Below are 20,133 nucleotides of genomic sequence, written 5' to 3' on the forward strand. Positions count from 1 at the left end.
CGCTAATAGTCAAGTTCGAGAAAGTGGCGAAAGTCGAGGGCCAATTGTACGTGATGTATGCTGTATAAGCGTAGCGATTTGGGGTAGTTGGTACATGTACTCGCTAGAAATGCATCCTATAAGGCAACAAACACGAAGAATACGCAGGTACAACGGGCAGCTGTGTCCCGCGGTATACCCGTGCATTATTCGTGTTTGTCGCTTTAGGCTGCATTTCTAGCAAGTGATGTATGCTGTTCTCAGTACAACTTCATTCTAAACACCCGCTGAACGACACTACACCGTGGAAGGGACACGAGGTTAGGAGGTGATAGAGTACGGCATAGGAGTGCTCACTACGGCAAAAGGAGTGCTGTCTACTGGGTCTGAACGAGGGGCGGTGCGTCTTCCACAAAAACAGGTTCCATTTTGCGGAGGGACAGGAGGAGGGTGGTCGCGATTCTATAGTACTACGCAGGCAGGCATCTACTGCCCTAGGAACGCCAAAGATGCCGGCTTACCACACGAGGGAGGAAACAAATATCGTTTCATTCCATCACTGCTTGTCACACCCTCGCTCGTAAAACTTTTGCAGCATGGGATGTACCAAAGCGATGGCGCATCTGTTAAACAAAACGGTTATTCATCACGCGGTATCGATCAGTAGAGCTCCCTGACACACCAACAAATCACATCATGCCGCACTGCAAAGCGCCAACGAGTGCTTCCTATTTTGGGCCGAAAAAAAAAAAAAAAGAAATATGCGAGGCATTATACTGTTACACGGCAGGAGCCAAGCTGGGAGTAAAAAGAAAAAAAGTTCGCACTGGAATACGTCTACAGTCACAGGCAAAATCTTAATATAACGAAAATGCACGAAAATACGGGTTAAGGCGGACTCGTGCAGTCTAGTTAACGTTCGCCTTCGGAGAGAGAGAGCAGGCTGCAACGCCACAAAATTGTTTTCTTCACTTTGCTTTCCTCCCGCGCTTTAAGGAAGTAATGTAATCGGCGCCAGCTTGCAGAACATGATAGCGAACGACAAAGCCATTATTTTCATTCGCAGGGATCTGGAAAACTGCAGTAAGCTTGTCAAATTTGTGGATTGCAATCAATTCCCCGACTGTTACTGTAGGGAATGATATCATTTTGGCCCAAATATCGCGGGCGAGAGTGCCGAGAGAAGCGATTTTGTTGCATCTCCCATAGACTCCCATGTATTGAAAATTTGACAAACTTTAATTCGCAAAACATCAGTGGATCGCACCAGGCCTTCAAAAACATGCCATTACTTAGATAAACTCGAGGGGAACACGCCTGTACCTGTACCTGTTTCGTGTATATTTTAGCGAGGTTTACGAGAACCCTGCGAACAAAAATTGTGAGTGAGTGAGTGAGTCCGCCTTAAGCATAATCACGCAAAATGCACCCTCAGAAGTAATCTCGGAACATGGGCGTTTCTGAGTAGAGCTTCTCGTACTGAATAAATTTCTCTGGCGTAACTGAGTAATAATCAAAACAACAATGAAGCTTCACTCGGTTTATTCGTGTACAAGCTTCCGTCTAGCAGAATTATACTCTTCATCAGGCACAAAAGCTCATCAGGTTCAACAGGTACATGATGAAGTGCAGTGTGTGCGAAAGCTCCTACAAACCAAGTAAAGTTTCAATGCTGCTTTATTGTTATTTATTGCCTGTGAAAATACGAACCATACTCTGATCATTTGAGCTGTGGAGTAACTCCTCGTAAAGTAACTGTTGTTGAGCGGTGTACCGTAACGCTTGGTTCAGTGATGCTACATCCAGTATAGTTTCTCCAGAAGTCGACTTTTTTTTTTGGGGGGGGGGGGGTATATGTTTATGGTCACATGAGTATATGCATTGGTAGCCGAGTTGGATTGGACAATCTCGAACATTTCGGCGGGGGGGGGGGGGAGTTGCAAAAAACCAGGGGGAGTGTAGGGGGATCCCTCGCTACATCTAACGAGCCGCCTCCGACAAGCTGTATGGCGGACAGGACAGCAAGCAGAGTTAGACCGTAAGTGATGCTATTGGGTAGCCCAGGTGCTCCAGCTTCCATGCGCAAGTAATAAAGTAGTATATGACCCAATATACGTGGAGTTACATTCTATCAAGCGTGCGGTATTGTATGTCCTCCTCCTCCTCTGTCCTGTCCTGCGCTGAGAGCTAATCACTCAAAAGAGAAGGAAGTACGTGAGTTATAACTAGCGGTGAGCGCGGATCAGATTGACAGTATCCGCAGCCGCATCCTCATCCGTGCGGATATTGATTATATCCGGGCACACAGCAAAAGCACGTAATGCTATCAGCTCTTTTTTTTCTCGCGTGGATTTCGAAACGGTATATTTCTATCCGCGAACGAGGATTTCGCGCGGATATCCTCTATAGTCGTGCTCAACCTAAGCCGTCAGCTCTCAAAATATTACTGCGCCGCAGATAGGATGGCTGGATACCGGGAGGTCACGTTCGCTCCTCCGCGAGATAATATAACCCATTATGCTCGCTCTGCTTCCGTATTGGCTGTTAAGACTGGCCACGTGACACTACGCTGCGTGGTGGCGCTGCAGTAGCTCTCCCCGCGTGCTATTGCGTCTCCTTATCTACTTCCTTCTTCAGTTGAACACCACTGTAGTTATAACAAATATAGAGTTATAAAATAGTGACGCCTGCGAATGAATATCGTAGCACGCGTACCTCGGATCGGATTGTACTGTGTCGGACAGGAACATCAAGCGCATCTGGAGACAAAATGTTGGCCTGCCATTCTCAAGCTCTCGCACAAATTTGGAAACGAATCGCTTGTGCTACTACCAATGATCGATCGCTCTTATAATGTGACGGGCGAATAGCCGTCGAGTATACCACGCAAAATACGGAAGCCCGGGCCACTCTGGTCGTGGTCACTCAATTGATCCCTGCCTGACACCGCTTTGTTGTTTCTGAACAGAAGAATCTCTATGACATATTGACGGACATCGTTTGTTGTTATTTTTGCTTCGTACGTCGTTGGCTAAGTAAATGGAGGAGTGCGACATCGTGTAGGCTCAGCATCGTTTATTGTGCGGCCGGAAGCTTGGGAGAAAGGAACATAACTCACGCAGAAACAACAGAAGCATGATAAAATTCAAGCAAGACAAAATACAAACTGAAATGTGACACAGAGTTGGAATCGTTGTCTGAAACAGCAAGTGAAAGGCAAGGGGGGAAAGTGGCGGCGTTTTTTGGACGTTGTGCCAAATGCATTTAAATGCGGTAGCCTGATAAAGGGTGTCCCAGCTAAGTCAGACCAGGCTTTAAAAAAAAAGACAAAGCGCTCTACGACGGCGAAACCCACTGGAACTTGTTTACAGTCGTATTCCCCGTTCCACGAGTACCTCTTCATTGCTCCTAATTAGCCAATTCGATTTGAATAATTAATTAACTTTTTAATTATTGCTCTGGGAGCAAGGACGTAAATTGGAAAGTTGTACAGCATGGCGAGAAACATGTAACCCAGGTGCTCTATTTCCCTCCCCCTTTTCGTATCATAAAAAAAAAAAGCGGGCCCAAGTTCGTTCCTGGTTGCGGGAGGGTTGTCCCGTGGTACAATTTTTAATTTCACGCACTCTGTTTTTTTGGGGTTTTTTTTGCAAGAAGAAAGCTCACGCAAGAGGTACGTTGACGGGAGCACCTGGGTTAGATGATTCTCGTCATCCTGTACAACTTTCCAATTTACACCTTTACTCCCAGATCAATAATTAAAAAGTTAATCAATTATTCAAATTGAACTGGCTAATTAGGAGCAACGAAAAGATACTCGTGAACGGGGAATACGACTGTAAACAAGTTACAGTTGATTTCGCCCTCCTATAGAGCGCTTCGTCATTTTTTAAAGCCTGGTGCGGGACACCCTGCGTATAGCGTCATCGCTGTCGGTACATTTTTAACGAAACTCTTTTTTTAAATGCTAGTTTTTGAAACCTTACTGACAGCCTTTTAATCCTTTGTGAGATCATTTACTTTTGCATTGTTGCTGTGATGGTTACGCAACTTCAGCGTACTGCAAACACAGTGTGGTGGCACCGCACCTCATCCGGCGAATTTCCCCATTCATCCTCATTAATTTATCTGTTGTTGTTGTGGTGGTGGTGGTGGTACCATCACGTGTCCCTCTATAAAGCCACCGACGGACCTACACAATGGTTGGCCCTCTAAAGCTATCGCTTTAAAACAGAGTGACACCGTAGCGCACTCACGGAGCCGCAGAGCTCCCCGGGATGACATGCCTCTACATAACTGAAACGCGACTATCGGGCACAGCCAACGCCACCTAGAAAGAAAGCATAACCGTTCGGACGACGTGACGTAACAGTTCAGAATCTCCCAATCACGAACGTGCGTCGGCGGCTGTTGCTATGGAGACGAGGCGCCACGAGCTGCATGGGCAATCACTTCTAGCCACGGAAAGTCTGTCTGACATCTTCTGCGGCGATTGGCTGACATCCCGCCTTTATACGTCCACGAGCGAGGGGTGAGAGGAGAGGAGGGGATGGATGAGAGAAGGGGTAAAGGAGAGGAGGAGGAAGAGGAGGAGAGGGGTTCGAATCCGTGCGCCGGCTGTGCTGTCTGGGTGTTTTCCTTAGGTGTTCCTCAGACAAATGTCGTCACAGTTCCCTGTGAAGTCGGCCCAGGACGCACGACTCACCCCTCTGCAATAGTCTCAGAGCGTGGCCGACTACGGCAGCCAGTTCCATTACTATCACCACCACCGGAGGCATGAAACGGGCCTTCTGCGTCTAGGAGGAGTTGGCACAGCGCACAATTGATATAGTGATAATCGACGGCTAGCTCCATGCATGCCTACTCGTCTTCTGCCAGCAGGGTAGGGAGACTGCTGCTCGCTGCACTGACATCGGGACTGCTAGACGGTGGCGTAAGGCACTGAATGGTTGCTAATATTGGATTCTAAGCTGCTGCTACTTGGCTGCCGCGACAACGTCCTCGAGGCAGCAGGGTCCAAAAGCACTGGGTCCGTATTCGTTGCAACAGAACACACACTTTTCGTGTCATTGTCACGGGTGTCGTTCGAGCACTGAACACTGGTCATGCTGGTGTCATCCGTGACATGCACAGTATGGGCACGGTTGGGTCGTGGCGTTAGGTCGTAATACTGTGCTCCGGGTCGATGCCGCTGTACGAACCAAAGAATTCCCGAAGCAAATAAGCAGAAACATAAAATAACGACACAAATGAACATACTAAAAAAGGGGGAAATAAAGCAGTGAATAAATAAGTAAATAAATATGGCTGTTAATACCGCAACCGGTTCAACGGTGGCAGGGTATGCGAAAGTTGCGGGCTCTCTTCTCTTTCTATAGGCCTAACTCATAACTTTTGCTTTTTTTTTTCGAGATGAGGACGTATAGACGGCCCAGAGCCGTTTATGAAGAGAGTTTGGCCATTCTGTGATCTTTTGCCGCCCGGAGACGGGGAGACGCCGTGACGTCAGAGCCGTCGTCGCTCCGCCCACGTGGCCGGAATGAATAGCGATCCGCGGCAGCACGGGGGATTTCAAAGCTTTACCTGTGCTCCATAATGGCAGAATGGGAGATTTCAAGGCGATAGCTGTGATCCAAAATGATGTCATTGGCCTTGGCGCCGCTCATCGCCTGACGTCAAATGGCGCGCTTTCAGACAGGCTCCTCCCAATGGCCAAACTCTCCTAATAAACGGCTCTGAGAGGGTGTCTGTCCTCCCACTGCTGGTCGGTACTCGTACCATATGGTTGACCCTATAAGCGCATGGGGCTGACGGTAAAGGGCCCTACGCAGCGGTTGTCACAAATGATCGTGCTCCGTCTAAGCGGAGAACACGAGTATAAGGGCAGTCATGCACCAATCACGCACCAATTTTCCTAAGTGGATAATGAATTATCAAGATAATGGAAGTCATCGAAAGGCTGAATAAACGTGAGGTGGAATTCAGAATAGTATACTGGATCACGGCTATGTGTAGTCTGCACTCTGCACTCTAAGCAAAAAGGAGTACATTAAGGGGCATTAACAGCTTCCAATCCCTTAGGTTTCAGTTACCGCTATTGTCCCTTGCGGAACAAAATGCCTGATAAATGCGGTATGACCATACAGTGCAGTACTTAAAAGTGACGAAATGGGACGAACACAACACATAGCCCGGAAGCTTTTCGTAACTTTTAAGTACTGCTCTTTAAAGTTTTACCACTTTTATCATCAATTACACCCAACACGCAAATATTCTTAAGCTTGTAAAAAATGCCTGAAAGTTTATGCGAAGCTTGGGGATTATTTACAGTGCTAGGGAGTAAAATATAGGGAATGTTTAGGGAGTAAATATCTGAATGTTTATGCGATGTTTGGGGTTATTTAACAGTATAGGGATAAACAGTGATAGGGAGTAAAATTTAGGGAATATTTAAGAATAAATTAGGGAGTAAATTTTATAGTGCTAGGGAGTATGTTAGGAAGCGATTTTCACGGTCATGGAACTAAAATGGGGACTAATTGCAGTCTAGGGGACTAGAAGCTGTAATTATTCTCAAATTTACTCCTTGTTTCTTTAGTGCGTGTTCGTCAGTGGGGTATTCTGCACTGCATAGCGAGTCACTGCCTATAGGATGGACCACTATCGTTTGGCAGTCGCCAATGGACCTTTTTTCGCCACGGCTTGTGCGCATGCACATGACCTTGAGGCGCCGGAGAGGGTTATCTCCGTCTTCATTAGATGGCGCAGTATGGGGACGACAGAAGTAGGGACCAGTGGGGAGACCGCACGAACGGCGCGAGCTCGTCGGTCCCATTCCGGACCGGTTTTGGTCCTTTGTGCTCCCCACGTGGATTTGTTTTGACGCACTCCGAGCGTGGTTCGCTGGATAGCCGCTAGGATACGACGCGTACGTGGAAAAACTCCATTAACTCTCTAAATTTTGTCCCACTTAACGGCAATATTAAGAACCTTTTAAACGTGAGGAATGCCATACACGTGACGGAGTACGTGTTTTTCTAAGCTGCACAGTATTGGACAGCTTGGACTCACCTCCACAGCACCTCGCCACTTTTCCGCAGCGTGCCTGGCTAGCTCAAGACGTCGCTGCTTTCGTGTCTGGTGCTTCTTGTAGACTATCTCTATGACGATGAGCCCTATACCACCAACGATGCCAGCCCCAACCAATATAAATACACCTGAAAAAGAGATGAAACGGCGTAAGATGAGCTTGTTATAGGCAAATAGCTACAATAATAGATTCTCCATATGCGCAAACTTTCTAATTTGAACTATCTGTCATTATTGACATTTAAGTGTAACAAAGTAATAAATGTACCGAAATAGCTTATACTTCGAGTAAGTAGAAGCTCACTATAGACATCATCGCATAATCATCCGTGATCATTTATTTGAGTACAATCTGCAGAATGACGCTTGGTTCATCAGAACATTCAAGAATAAGTAACATCAAAGTTTATTGAACACTACGACCTAATTGTGCAACGTAAAGTTGACGTTTTATACTCGAATGTCATGCTGTTGTTCAAGAATGTTCCCTCATACATGATGTGGTGTTGCTGAGTTTTACCCAAATCTCTCATCTAGACAAAATATACAGTCATTACCTGATGTTTGATATCATGCGCGCCACGCTGAACATCTCGAGGACCTGCCCATTCACACCGTGAAACAAAAAGAAAAATGCGCAGCAAATTTGGAGCATTCCCACAGGGAGATCACGCGCTCCTGACACGGGCTCGTAACACGGGCTCGTAACAATGCTTGGGCTGAAGCACAAGTCAATGCTTTCAGCGGACCTTTCTGTAATTTGTCGAGAATACTCCATTTTTTTCTTTTAAAATCAATCAATTGTCGAGAATACTTTTTCAACTCTCAAGCAAAAAGATGTTGTTGAGGTCACTGCTGGGCTCAGACTTAGGTACAGGGTTCCAGTACAGTTAGATTTGTTCTTGTTCTGTGGGTCGAGTTGACGATTACTACGAACTACTATTTCTCCATTGTTGCGCGTTTGATCCCCGTGCGCGATGTTTTCAGTGCGATGACACCGCGAATGCGAAGCTTTGACGAAGGGTTAAATAAAATAATTTAAGTAAGAAGACAATATTAATTCTTAATATTAATTGAATATTAAAATAATACATCAACAATAATAAAAGGAAAATAATTAATAAATGAATTAATCATATTAAAAGTCACCAATGTAAATTCTACTCTAAAAGCCACGCGAACTTCTCCCTCAACACAACAGAGAGGGCAGTCCTGAGTTTTCACAAACGAACTACTTGTCACCGACTTAAGAAGCACAGCAACGCACTCTTCTTTTCTTATCGAATTGAAAATACCCGGCTTACCCCAGAATAACGTTCAAAATGTTCGGTGTGCTAAACGAGACATTCATGTGACGCATGCGATGCTGGCTATCGCTTCCCGACAGCAAGAAAATGGAGGCAGTGTTAATGACTTACCAGCCATGTTAGTGAGCCCGAGTGTCGCCGGAGTGCGTTCGTTTTTGGTCTCGCATTTTTCTCCCCCGCTGAGGATCCATTTGCTGTCCAACTGTTCCATGTAACCACCTGTAAATAGAAGCCACGAACGATACTCAAGTAACAAATAGGACGCAAAATTAGTTTTCGTTTACGGGAAATACGAGTCCACTCCGAGAGGACGGCGTGTGCAGAAGAAGCGATTCAGTTGCGCGGCTCGACACCCACGGACCTTGTTTATTCATTTTGGCTGGTTCGCATCGTACCGAGTGCAGCCTTAAAGGGACAGTCGCATCCGTTCCACCCGATTTCGAAACTATAGCGTAATTTCATTCCTTCTGGACCACTAACCACGATATCGAAAATTCCACGCGAAAGGGTGGCCTAGTTTGACTGTTATTCCACGGAATATATGACAAGAGCGGACGCCGGATGTTGACAGTATACCGGAATTCCCTCTCTGGAAAAATGAGAAAACGTCTTTCCCCAAGAACCAATCAGGGCGCGACCTCGAGAAAAGGAATGCCGTGGCCGTGCGGGCGTCTCACAGAGTTATGGGGCGTCTGGACGGCTCCTTTCCGTCCTCTGAGCGCCGCGCTCTCACTCCTCCGCTTAGGGTGTGATGTCATGCCGTCGGAACTTCTGCGGCTGCGTTAATCTTTAAGATTAGTTCATTTAATAACTAAGCACTTTTCGGACGAAAAAATTAGCCGGGTATACTGTCGGGCGATGCCGAATATTATCGGTTTCGTGGATGGGTTTCCGGATGCGACCACCCCTCTAAAGGGGCACTAAAGCGCGAGAATGTCTCCTCGCGGAATGAAAGATGGGCTACTTTGACAGCAAAATAAAAGGAACGGGATTGATCCGTTACGTCCTTCGTGACTTATGCGCGAACAAAACCGCAGTTAACGTTTTCTTTCTTCTCTCCTTCTCAAGAAGAGCGGCAATGCTGAGCGGCCTTTCATTGGTCTCCTCAGACGATTCGCCTAATCATCGTCCCGCATTGCAACACTTCTTGAGAAGGAGAGAAGAGGGAGAGTGCGTTTACTTGCGGTCTCCTTCGAACAAAAATCACGAACGACGCAACGGGCGTGTGTCGTTCCTGTTGTATTGATGTCAAAGTAACGGTATCTTTCATTCCACGACAATACATTTTTGCACTTTTGTGCCCCTCTAAGGGAAACAGTCGCCGAATTCGGCGTTATTTTCAAGCTAGGGAGTTAAACACGTGGGGCTGCTTTTCACGATGGGATGCCATAGACGGCTTGTTCGTGCAGAAAGGCCGAAGTTATTTCAAATCAGCAATCTTCAGGCAGTCGTAAGGAATAGCTGTATTATGTTGAATGAAAGAGTTCTGACCTTGATGTGTGCTTTGCACCGGATCTTAGACTTCAAGATATTGTGACACTTATGCCTACCCTATCACGTGTACATGTACAAACAAAGGTTATCGCGTTGATGTCAACGCGGAACTGTTAGGTCCCCAGTCGTCCGACAATGCGCTGACGGCACTTCAAGATATTCTACGTACAACCGGGCTTATGGACATTCTATGACTTGTTGAATGTGTGCTGTGTGTGCTCCCTGCGACTCCGACAGTTTACACTCACTTGGTTAAAACTTTTGAAGTACATGTGTGGCGAATATCACGGCATGTAACAAGTAATGGAGAATGTTGTTGACGATGCCAGTCGAACTGTGTTTTTTGGACTGTTCATGTGAGCCACGGGGGCTTGTCAACCAGTTCATGTTATTTATGGGGCGCTGCACCTGCACCCCTCGCTGGAACGTCCCCGAATGGGTCAGTGTAACCCGATACCCAAAGCAACGTCTTCCGAGAGGCGCATCTGGTCACTGTTTCTTGTGCCTCTGTCTCTCCCTTCTTTTTGTAAATAAAATACTCGTCTCTTTTCAAAGCTACGAAGTGGTCGTGTGTTTTCTGGTCTCTGCGAAGTTCGGGCGCCCCCCGACGTTTGAGTTCGACGGACTTACACATGTTGAACTACGTCACTTTAACACGTTCGTGTGTTTGTAGTTTCCGCGTGTAAGAGTCCTGGGGTAGCCAGTTCGACTTCGTCGCGACTCGCATCCCGATTTTTTTTCTTTAGCACATCACCATCATCACCAATGATGTCAATCTGCATTCCAACAGCAAAGTACAGCAAAGTGGGTGATTCACGCGTAGACAATCGTCGTTGCGAATACCGAAACTCACCCACTTCTGACATCGCTGCTGGCGTATCTGCCAGTGGGGCAGAGCGGCAGAGGTCACACACACCCTCGACATCGTTGAGATAAATATGTCTGCCAGGAGTTTTTGTGTCCACCCACGTGTTTTTGCAAACTCCGTCAGACTTTGAGACGTTCAAGACTGGTGGACTTACTCTCATGCATCTCCAGTAGGGTCAGTGTGACTTTGTCGACCCAGAAAGAGTTCCGCTGGAGGCCGATGCCATAGCCGGAACGGCCAAACTGCTCTCCTGCGGTCACCAGCTCGCAGTGCTGAGCCGCCTCAAACTCCAGTCGAGACGAGTCCCAGATGAAAGCATCCAGTTGGCTACGCATTCCGGGTACGAAAACATTACTTCTACAATCCACAACGGTTACATTTGCTGTCTTACTTGTTCTTCAGGGCCTCGATGCCTTCCTCCACCGAGTCGTAGTTCTTGCCCTCCATAATTCTGTACATATTAGAAAGCTCCACTTGTCTCCGAAAGTACATGTCGACGGCACTGCCTTTCACCGTGGCATATGTAAAATTTTCCGACGGGTTTCGCAACTGAAAAAACAATCAACGTCTTAAAAAGGCAAAGCTGTTTTTCAGACATGGTAAGAATTGCGAATGTCTGACAGACACTGATGCACGTTGACCCTCATATCAACATCACATTGCTAATGGGACCCTTATACCCGACATTTTACTCTTTCCTAATCGGTTTTCTTCGGCAAAACATTTCGCTCTTTTCAGTTTCATGAGACCAAATATTGTTCGATGGTTTTCGATACTCAAGCTTTGTTCACTGACACATTCGGTGGGGTCGTTCTGTTGCACTAGGATGGTTAGTTGAGTTAGTTGAGTTTAGTGAGTGAGTGAAGCTCGGTCAACTCGATTGAGTTGCTTTGTTTTCTGGAACTTTTAAGGGACATTGGTCTCCTTTACACTCTTTAGTAGACCTGGACTCATTTTGTTAATGAATTGAGGCCTATGCATTGACATTATGGGGGTATGTGGGCGTCATGTCATACTAAGGACTTGGATGTAGTATCATTATGCACTCCCCCTTACCTCGCCATTTCATCTGATAGACAAGTTAAGTGGCGAATCTCCTCATCCATCAACACAACATGTGTTTGTTGTTGTTCGACTGTGTTTCACGAAACCGTTAAACGTCGATTTAGCGCGTATACTCCGAATTTGTATTGAACTGCATCGAAGAATTTGCATGAAGATCGTATACCAACCCGAGGGTCGTTGATCCCCGAGAGTGACGACTCTGGCTTCTCGAGTACCAGGAAGGCTGCCAGGTTGGCAGTGTATGATGCAACGACGATCATGGCAAATCCAGCCCATACCATGCCCAGGACGCGGCCACTGAAGCTTCGCGGTGTACCTTCGGCAATGCCGCTGTTGAGCAGCACACCCCAGGCGAACCAGATGGCGCTTGATAAATTGAGGGCGTCCTCCTCGGTTGCGTCGCTATTGGGCAGCCGATAGCGGCCGAAAGGACTGAACCTGTCTAGGAGGTACAAGGCGAGTGCCACGACATGCACCGAAACCATCACCAGGATCCACAGGGTCTTCTGGAACGGCTGAAGAAATGACGCCAGGGTGGAGCTCTTGTCTTGCTGGAATGTACGTACCAATGACCATGAGTTCTTGCAAAACAACAACAACAACAACTTTATTTTGAGATGAGGTACGTATGGTAAAAGGGGAAAATGTCGTGTTTTGGCATATGTATTATATTGTATTTTTTTAGAAGAAAAAAACATGGATAGGTCCGTTTTCATCTACAAAGCTGGCAGTGGCCCCGGATAAAAAGCTGCTATACACTCTAGCTTGAGATGTTGGCTCCAGCGACATAGATGCCGGCTACCTTATAGCACATATAGCTGCATGCTATTTGCAGACGTGTCTATCATCGTCACGTATACAGTATCGGTTCATCATGACACTCGGCATTAGTAAGTACTGGTCTAGCGGCACGTGGAAGAAACCGACGGAAAAAAGAACGCACCCAAGCCGGGGATTGTAATGCAGCGTAGGAACTTCATCGGCACAATTCACGCTATGTGTACGGCACTACATTGTCGCAACTTACGTCCTCATTGTTTTCTCTTATCCATTACCCCACCCCCACCATCGTTATGATTGGCATCATCACGCCATGGGCTGACTCAAGAAACAGTCATGTGCAGGCACAGGCGCGTGCGTTTTCTTCAGCGCGACATCCTAGCGGCGTACGGACGCCAACTCTTTCAATCGTCGAGAGGGTGAACGAGTGCGCTGGTCAGATTCGCGAGCACAGTCGAGCGATACCGAAACTACCGCACTATGTCGCTACCAGTGTACAGGTTGGGACAAAAGTTTACGGAACACACGAGCGGCGTATTTTTTCTTCGGTGCGACACCCTAGCGGCTGGCGGAAGCGGGTGAGTTCACTGCTTCGGAGGGGTGGAAGCATGCGCTGTTAGCGACACACAGTGGGGGGTTCCGGTGTCGCTCGGGTGTGTCCGGGACCTGGAAGCTACCGCTGTGTGTCGCTAACAGCGCACGCTTCCACCCCTCCGAAACAGTGAACTCACCCACTTCCGCCAGCCGCTAGGGTGTCGCACCGAAGAAAAAATACGCCGTTCGCGTGTTTCGTAAACTTTTGTCCCAACCTATACTCGTCCACCACTCTGAGTGAGTGAGGTCACCCGCTTCCGCTCGCCGCTGAGGTGTCGCGCCCGTGAAAAAGTACGCCGCTCGCTCGCTCCGTGAACGTTTGTCTGCGCCTGTGCATGCACTCCAGCTCTCGACCGGTTACGATTTGTTACGTTACCTTCTTGGCAAGGATAGTTATGCCTTGATACTTAAACGGTTTCGTGAAATCGATGTCGATCGATCTCTCCGGTGTAATTGTGAGAGGAGCCATGATCATGTCAGCCACTCCACGCACCAGATCACCCACCATGCCGGACCAACGTTTGTACGTCGATCCATTCACCTGGAACCAAAGAATGAATAAAATTCGGGGGCCAGCACGGTAAGTTCGTAGAGCTGGTATTTGAACTCTGAAGGAATGCACTCACAAAGTCATAGGTGCCGTACTGGCCATCTTGAACCTGGTACAGCGTGTACGTAAAATTGAGTTTTTGGGAAAGGCTTTTGAGCAAATCTATACAGTAGCCCTCACAGCAGTAAGGGTATGTGATCCCTGTAAAACGAAGAACATCTTTATTTCGCTATGAGCTTCGCCGCCTACAGGTGATACGAATATCTTTTGTTCGCTACCATGTGTGTACTTCGTTGCGTTTGCTAAAGCCGCTGCATGTGGCACAACATGTAGTACCTGTGCAAATTACTTCTAAAATGTAATTCAGTTATATTACTCATTACTCCAGTTACATTTTAATTAAATTACGTTACTCATTACTGCAATTGAAATGTAGTGAAATAACATTACCACTACTACAAAAAAGTAATGACATTACAGAGACATCACTGCGAACTGAATCATAACGATCTTGCGGATGTGGAAATTCATTGCAAGACAACACTATGTTAATTATAACAACAGGACATGTATTTTTTGTTCTGTGCCGATTGAGTGCGTCACCGTTCATAGGGGCGTTGGAATTTTAACTCGCCAGTCGCCAACTCTGTTTCTGCCAAGTGCCAACACAGAGCACGCACTCGATTCTTTTGTAAAGAGTAATGTTATTAAAATTCCTGCCCAAATGTACTTAAGTTGCATTAGAAATTATATAGTGTCAAAAGTAATGCATTACATTACAAATTACCAGAAACTAGTTACTTTACATTAAGTTATATTGCTACCCAGGTATGGCTATGAGTAATCAAAGTTGCGGACAGAACGGGATTTGTCATCGTCTTACTCACCGCAAACAGGTTATATGGGACAGATAAGATGGGTAAAGAAAATTCTCCTGATGACGATCACTTCTGAAAAGTTATTGCGGTCGGAATGCTTCTCCCCCCCCCCCCCTCCTCCCCTTCTCCCAGAATCTACAACGTTTCACGCAGCCTCTATGACCCGATTATTTGGTTTTGGATTTTAATAGAACATAATGTAAGGAAAAGTGGGAAGTCCATTTTAGGTATGTCGTCATATACAGTAAACCTTCATTATTCGGGGTTTTACGCTGACCCGGCCGATAAACATCAGCAACTTCAGCTGATGATGATGATGATAGGCCGATAGGCATGCGTTTGGAACCGGATTATTCGAATTGTAATGTAAGCCGTCTCTGAAGACAGCCGAACAAAGCGAACATAGCTCACGTTTTTTTCGTTTTGCACTTCAAAAACACAAGTTCAAGTCTGCAATGTGCAAAGGTGTTCATCCCCAAGATTTGTTGCCTTGCTTGAATACTTTTTTTTGTAGACTGGCGCAATTTCAGCGCGTTTCCCAGGCTACCGTCACTGCTTACCTGCGCTTATATCGAACTGCCACTTATATCATTTTTTTTCTGTTCCCGTTGATTTCGGCATAACGAGGCTGTACTGTATATTTCACCAGAATATTTACTCCCAGATATTTCTCTAGTCAAGCGGCAAGTGTGATATCATACGGTGCTTGTCCCTAGCACAAAGATGACCCACTAGGAAACAAGGGTTCCTCCGGAGTACGGCGACAGGCTTACCGTCTGAATTGTTTGTCCGAGGGCAAAGTATCTCATTGGGAAGACATTCGGACTCATCCGATACTGGTCGCACCCAGACGAAGGGTCTCTCTGCCACGGTCGTGACCTGTACACGTCATACATGCTTAGTCACGTATTAGTTCCAGTGCACCTTTCGGCGTCATGCTTACTTTTAAATGTTTGGGAATTATGTATCCCAGTGGCTTCTCCGTCTGATTTCCCGGCCAGACAACTTGTTCTAAGTGAATCTTCAGCTCCATATCCATTTTCCACTAGATAAGAAAATATAATATATATGTACGCTCAAAGGAATGTGTTCGGGCGACCGCGAAATTAAATAGGCAGTTGGATAAAATTAAGAGGCTGACAACGGAGGTGTAGGAAGTAAGAAAAAAAAAGTGGGAAGTTATTTATTTACAGGTGGAAAGTTAAGGGGGTACGTCGACGTTCTGGAGCAAGCTCCGCCTGAGTCCTGACGAAGGCGGAACTGAAAGCAATCCCTTCGCATCATCTAGCGTTACCCAAAACACAGCTGTCGACGACGACCTCGTCCTGTACCTGTCCCGACTGCACAACTGGCTCTGGTGTGTACCACCGAAAGGTTACGCTGCCACCTTCATTGGTGGAACAGTACTGCCTGTGATGAAGGGACACCAAAATAGGAGAACAGTCTTCACCGATGGGTCGACGACAACGTGCATATCTGCGTCTGCACTTGTAGTACTACAGCACGGCAGAGAAGGAATGGCATACTAGCCCCACGAAATGTAATTGACAACAGCGGGAATAGTAGCCCTATTGTTGGCAATGCAATGCTATGTGGCCACACACATCTGATGCCTGCGCAACGGGTCACATACTGAGATTCGAAGGGTGGTTCCCAAGCCATAACATCATCCCTTTGAAGTGGATCTACGCCGCCAATAATACGGGAAATGCTCACAGAATTTTCGAAATCAACAGATGTAGGACACACATTTTATAATGACACTTGCAGTGGTGCAGTAGAGTAATAACAATTAACAATAAATGGGATGATGATGTGATGGGTCATTCACCGCCCGTTATGGCAGTACACTGCCCCATTGCGCTTGTGGAAGGGATGAGAAAGTGACCTTTTACAGTTCGTCCCGTAGTCGAGTGCTGGAGAGGAACTCAGCAACAACTCGTAGACCTTGCATCAGATGTGAGGGGTCCCACCATGGCCCGAGAATTTTGGCCAACACGGACTGGCGTTGATCGACACGTTGGAGAGCAGTTCCCATGAGGGGCGCGCTCGCGATCGTACTGTCCGCAGACCAGGAGGATGTGATGGAGGTCACCGCGCACCCCGCACATGGAACAGAGGCTGGATGCGCAGACACCGAGGAGGTGTTTGAAAGGTGGTGTATAAGCCACATTAAGGCTCATGCCGTGGAAGACTGTGGTAAAGGAACGTGGCATTCGACGGGGGAGAGTAAGGGACAATGTGGGGACAACGGAGTCAAGCAGAGAGTGGGTGGTGATGTCATGTATGGCATACTAAACCAATGAACGCCTGGACATGTCGGCATACGGGGTAACAAAGACGCGGACGGGGTAGCGGAAATAGCACACCAGCCGATTAGGACAACCTGTTCTTTACCGGGGGGATGCCATGGGAGTAGCAGAATTGGAATCAACCTCCCCCTATTTTTGTGTTTTTATTGATATCCAAAGTTGATGTTGCGCATAATACTCGAGTAAATCTAGTAACAGAGATTCCCTTGTTCCATCATATTTTTTCCACACCGAACCAAATCAAATACGCCGTGTTCGTGGTTAGCCATAATCAACCACTTGTTCCATCTGTTATTGTTTTTGTTGTTTGCTCGGATATAACGTGATAATGTAGTTCATAAAATAATAGCTAAGATTACTGTGTCGAACCACTGCCACTAAGACGCGTTTCATAACATGGTTCGTCGCTCCAGCCGCTTGCGATGCCCGTCACCTAACATTTTAGGAGTTACTCCAGAACAATAGAAAAAACGAACAAAGCAGAGGCTCGCGGTTGAAATTAAGGCAGACTCACTTCTTAAGAAAGTCTATGGGGAATTTTCGTTCGCAGGGTTCTCGTAAACCTCTCTAAATTTCTACACGAATGTCGTACGGGTGTGTTCCTCTCGAGTTTATCTAGGGAATGACACTTTTTGAAGGCCTCACGTGATCCACTGATTTTTGGCGCGTTAAAGTTTGTCAGATTTTCGATATATGGGAGTCTATGGGAGATGCAACAAAATTGCTTCCCTCGGCACGCCCGCTCGTGATATCTGTGCCAAAATGATGTCATTCCCTACAGTAACAGTCGGGGAATTGATTGCAATCAACAAATTCAACCAGCTTACTGCAGTTTTCCAGATCCCTGCGAATGAATATAATGGCTTTGTCGTTTGCAAGCATGTTCTGCACGCTGGCGCCGATTACATTTCTTCCTTGGAGTGCGAGGGGAAAGAAAAACGACGAAAATAATTTTGCGACAGTGCAGCCAACCGTCTCCGAAAGCGAGCGCTAACTAGATCGCAGGAGTCCGTCTTAAGTGCGCACGCTTTGGCAACGTCTTATGGATGGCATCGCAAATATATGGGCGACAGGCACCGCCGCCAACAAACGTGAAAAGATAGCGGTGAGCAGCACAGCTCGATGAAGAATGTGAGAGCGTGATGACTTCTTTTACGTCCACGAATAGCATCTTCCAGTGACCGAACTCTTAAAGCATAAACGGCTCTGCTTGTTGTAAGAACATGTCATATACATCCAAAGATAAACATACAAACACTCAGCCGTCCCATACAAATTCCCATCCAAGCTCCCAAAAAGGAGCCTACCGGCTGCCTCGCCATCGTCGCGCTTTTACTCGTTGTCACAGATGGAAACTTCGAAGAGAAGATAGAAACACGAAGAAAGAAACAAGAGTGAACGCTTTTAAGAATCCCTCTGTCCCTTAGCTGAATCGGTGAGGGGGAATGGCTACATACGAGCAAGCGCGAGGAAGGGAGGATTGGACGCAGTCGAAAGTGTCACGTTGCTGCGCTGCCTCGCTTGTCTGGTTCGATATGCACGCTTTCGTAATTGTGAAAGATGTAGCATCCCCTGGTGTTAGGGTTTACTGTTACGAATGGAAATGTGAACGGTTAAATAGCGAGTTTTAGGGGACGAAGTTTCACGATAACGTTTCCGCAAACATGATAAGTCAACTGAGTCCTTTCCCAAACAGCACAATGTACTGAAAGTCGAGTGCAATAGGGGTGGACGGTATGTGTCTTATCAATGTTCTTTAGTTTCATCAGTCTGTTCGAGGCCTTCCAAATACCCGTCCACCCCTATTGCACTAGACTTTCAGTACATTTTGCTGCTTGGGTTGGATCGCTGCTATCTGATTGACTGGCAGCGATACGGAGTCGGTATCGGAGGGCGCTGACAATTCTCTAAAACTCCCTCTTACACTAAATTACACAATAAGATTGCAATAGGGAGTCTTAGTAGTTGCTCAGTAGGTGTTCACGATAACGGTGCAGATAAAACAAGATAATAAGGCATGTCGCGCTATTTCTTTCAACTGGCTGACATCATCTTTCGGGCTTGCATACGACAGCTCTGTTTATCGTATCGCAATGGTAGACTACTTCCGCCCCATCTCATCATCGTATCTCTATTTGTGTGTGTGCGTGTACTTCCGATGCACTAAAACGCCCGAATAAGTCTTCTCTGAATACTGCAGATACGTTCACTATTGCTTGGAACTAGTACGTACTTATTTTAGTCACACAGTGTCGTATCCCATCATTTCGTGTGTTACGTACGATGCGAATAAAGGAGCCCAGAAAGCCATCCAAAAGATTTTCTGTTTCTGGCGAATTACGGAAGGATGTAACTTGACGTGACAACTAACACACACACACACAAAAATTCTCTGTACGCGGTATTTTTCTTGGAATAAAACGCCCCCGAACATCGACGCGCGTTCCCGCTCGACTCGCTCTGCAGGCCGAAACGAGGAAGAACAGGAGGATTTTGTTGTCATCAGGGTTACAAGAGAGACCGCGCTCCAATCGTGGCCGGCGCTTTTCGCACTATTTTTTCTGTTTTTTGTCTACTCTCAGTGCTCTCTCTTTGTGTAGCAGACGACGCTTTTCCAAACAAGCAAACCAGTTAGCGGGTTGGACCACGATGACGTCAAAGCGACTCTGGCGGCCAGTTGCGGGCATTGCCACCGTTGCGCGCGGTAGCGATTTTCAAAATCGAATTCCGCTGTATGTATGCATCTGTCAAGGGAATCACTTCGCGTGGTGCGTTTTAGCAGTCAGGTTAACGGCTTGGTTTGAAAAAAAATGTCGTTACTGAAGCGCTTTCTGTGCTCCTTTAAGCTGCTAAAAAAAGCTCACCTTTGAGAAAACGTACTGTCCCACGGGGACCTTAATTCCTCGGACAATGTTGACGATGTCGTAATCGCTGTCGAGTCGGTCGCCCTTGTCGTCAAAGCGCACCCGTCCTGTTTCTCCGCGCAGAAGCTCTTGTTTCTTCAGAAGACTGTGGATAGGACATAAACGAGCAATTATCGCATCCGACGAAGTCTATTCCAAAACTACAGTGCCATTTTACTCCCCGTACATCACCGACAATGACGCCGAAAATCCCACGCGGATTAGTGGACTTGTTTCTCTCTCCCTGTTTGTAAACAAATGACATCATAGTGTTGGATAGCGCCACCAATTTGGTAGAGTTGAACTACGCTCGA

At 46.8% G+C, this 20,133-nt stretch overlaps 1 protein-coding gene across 3 annotated transcripts in view; it reads right to left on the minus strand.

Annotated features, from left to right (window-relative positions):
• LOC135400859 (glutamate [NMDA] receptor subunit 1-like) overlaps window positions 1–20,133 on the minus strand; it is a 249,362-nt gene that overhangs the window by 11,345 nt on the left and 217,884 nt on the right. Inside the window, exons 9-19 of one of the 3 annotated variants that reach the window (XM_064632808.1) lie at window positions 19,781–19,925; window positions 15,548–15,649; window positions 15,378–15,483; window positions 13,803–13,927; window positions 13,553–13,717; window positions 11,970–12,353; window positions 11,129–11,286; window positions 10,892–11,064; window positions 8,487–8,594; window positions 7,051–7,196; window positions 501–602 (exon numbers count right to left, since the gene is read on the minus strand). In XM_064632808.1, the coding sequence (XP_064488878.1) occupies window positions 546–602; window positions 7,051–7,196; window positions 8,487–8,594; window positions 10,892–11,064; window positions 11,129–11,286; window positions 11,970–12,353; window positions 13,553–13,717; window positions 13,803–13,927; window positions 15,378–15,483; window positions 15,548–15,649; window positions 19,781–19,925 (1,669 nt within the window). In that variant the 3' untranslated portion in view covers window positions 501–545. Of the gene's footprint in view, window positions 1–500; window positions 603–3,769; window positions 5,171–7,050; window positions 7,197–8,486; window positions 8,595–10,891; window positions 11,065–11,128; window positions 11,287–11,969; window positions 12,354–13,552; window positions 13,718–13,802; window positions 13,928–15,377; window positions 15,484–15,547; window positions 15,650–19,780; window positions 19,926–20,133 lie in introns of those variants that run through there. The other 2 variants (XM_064632807.1, XM_064632806.1) reach the window with 2 other exon arrangements.

The sequence above is a fragment of the Ornithodoros turicata genome, chromosome 7 (genome assembly GCF_037126465.1).
Source record: "Ornithodoros turicata isolate Travis chromosome 7, ASM3712646v1, whole genome shotgun sequence".
In the NCBI taxonomy this organism is placed as follows: Eukaryota; Metazoa; Arthropoda; class Arachnida; order Ixodida; family Argasidae; genus Ornithodoros; species Ornithodoros turicata.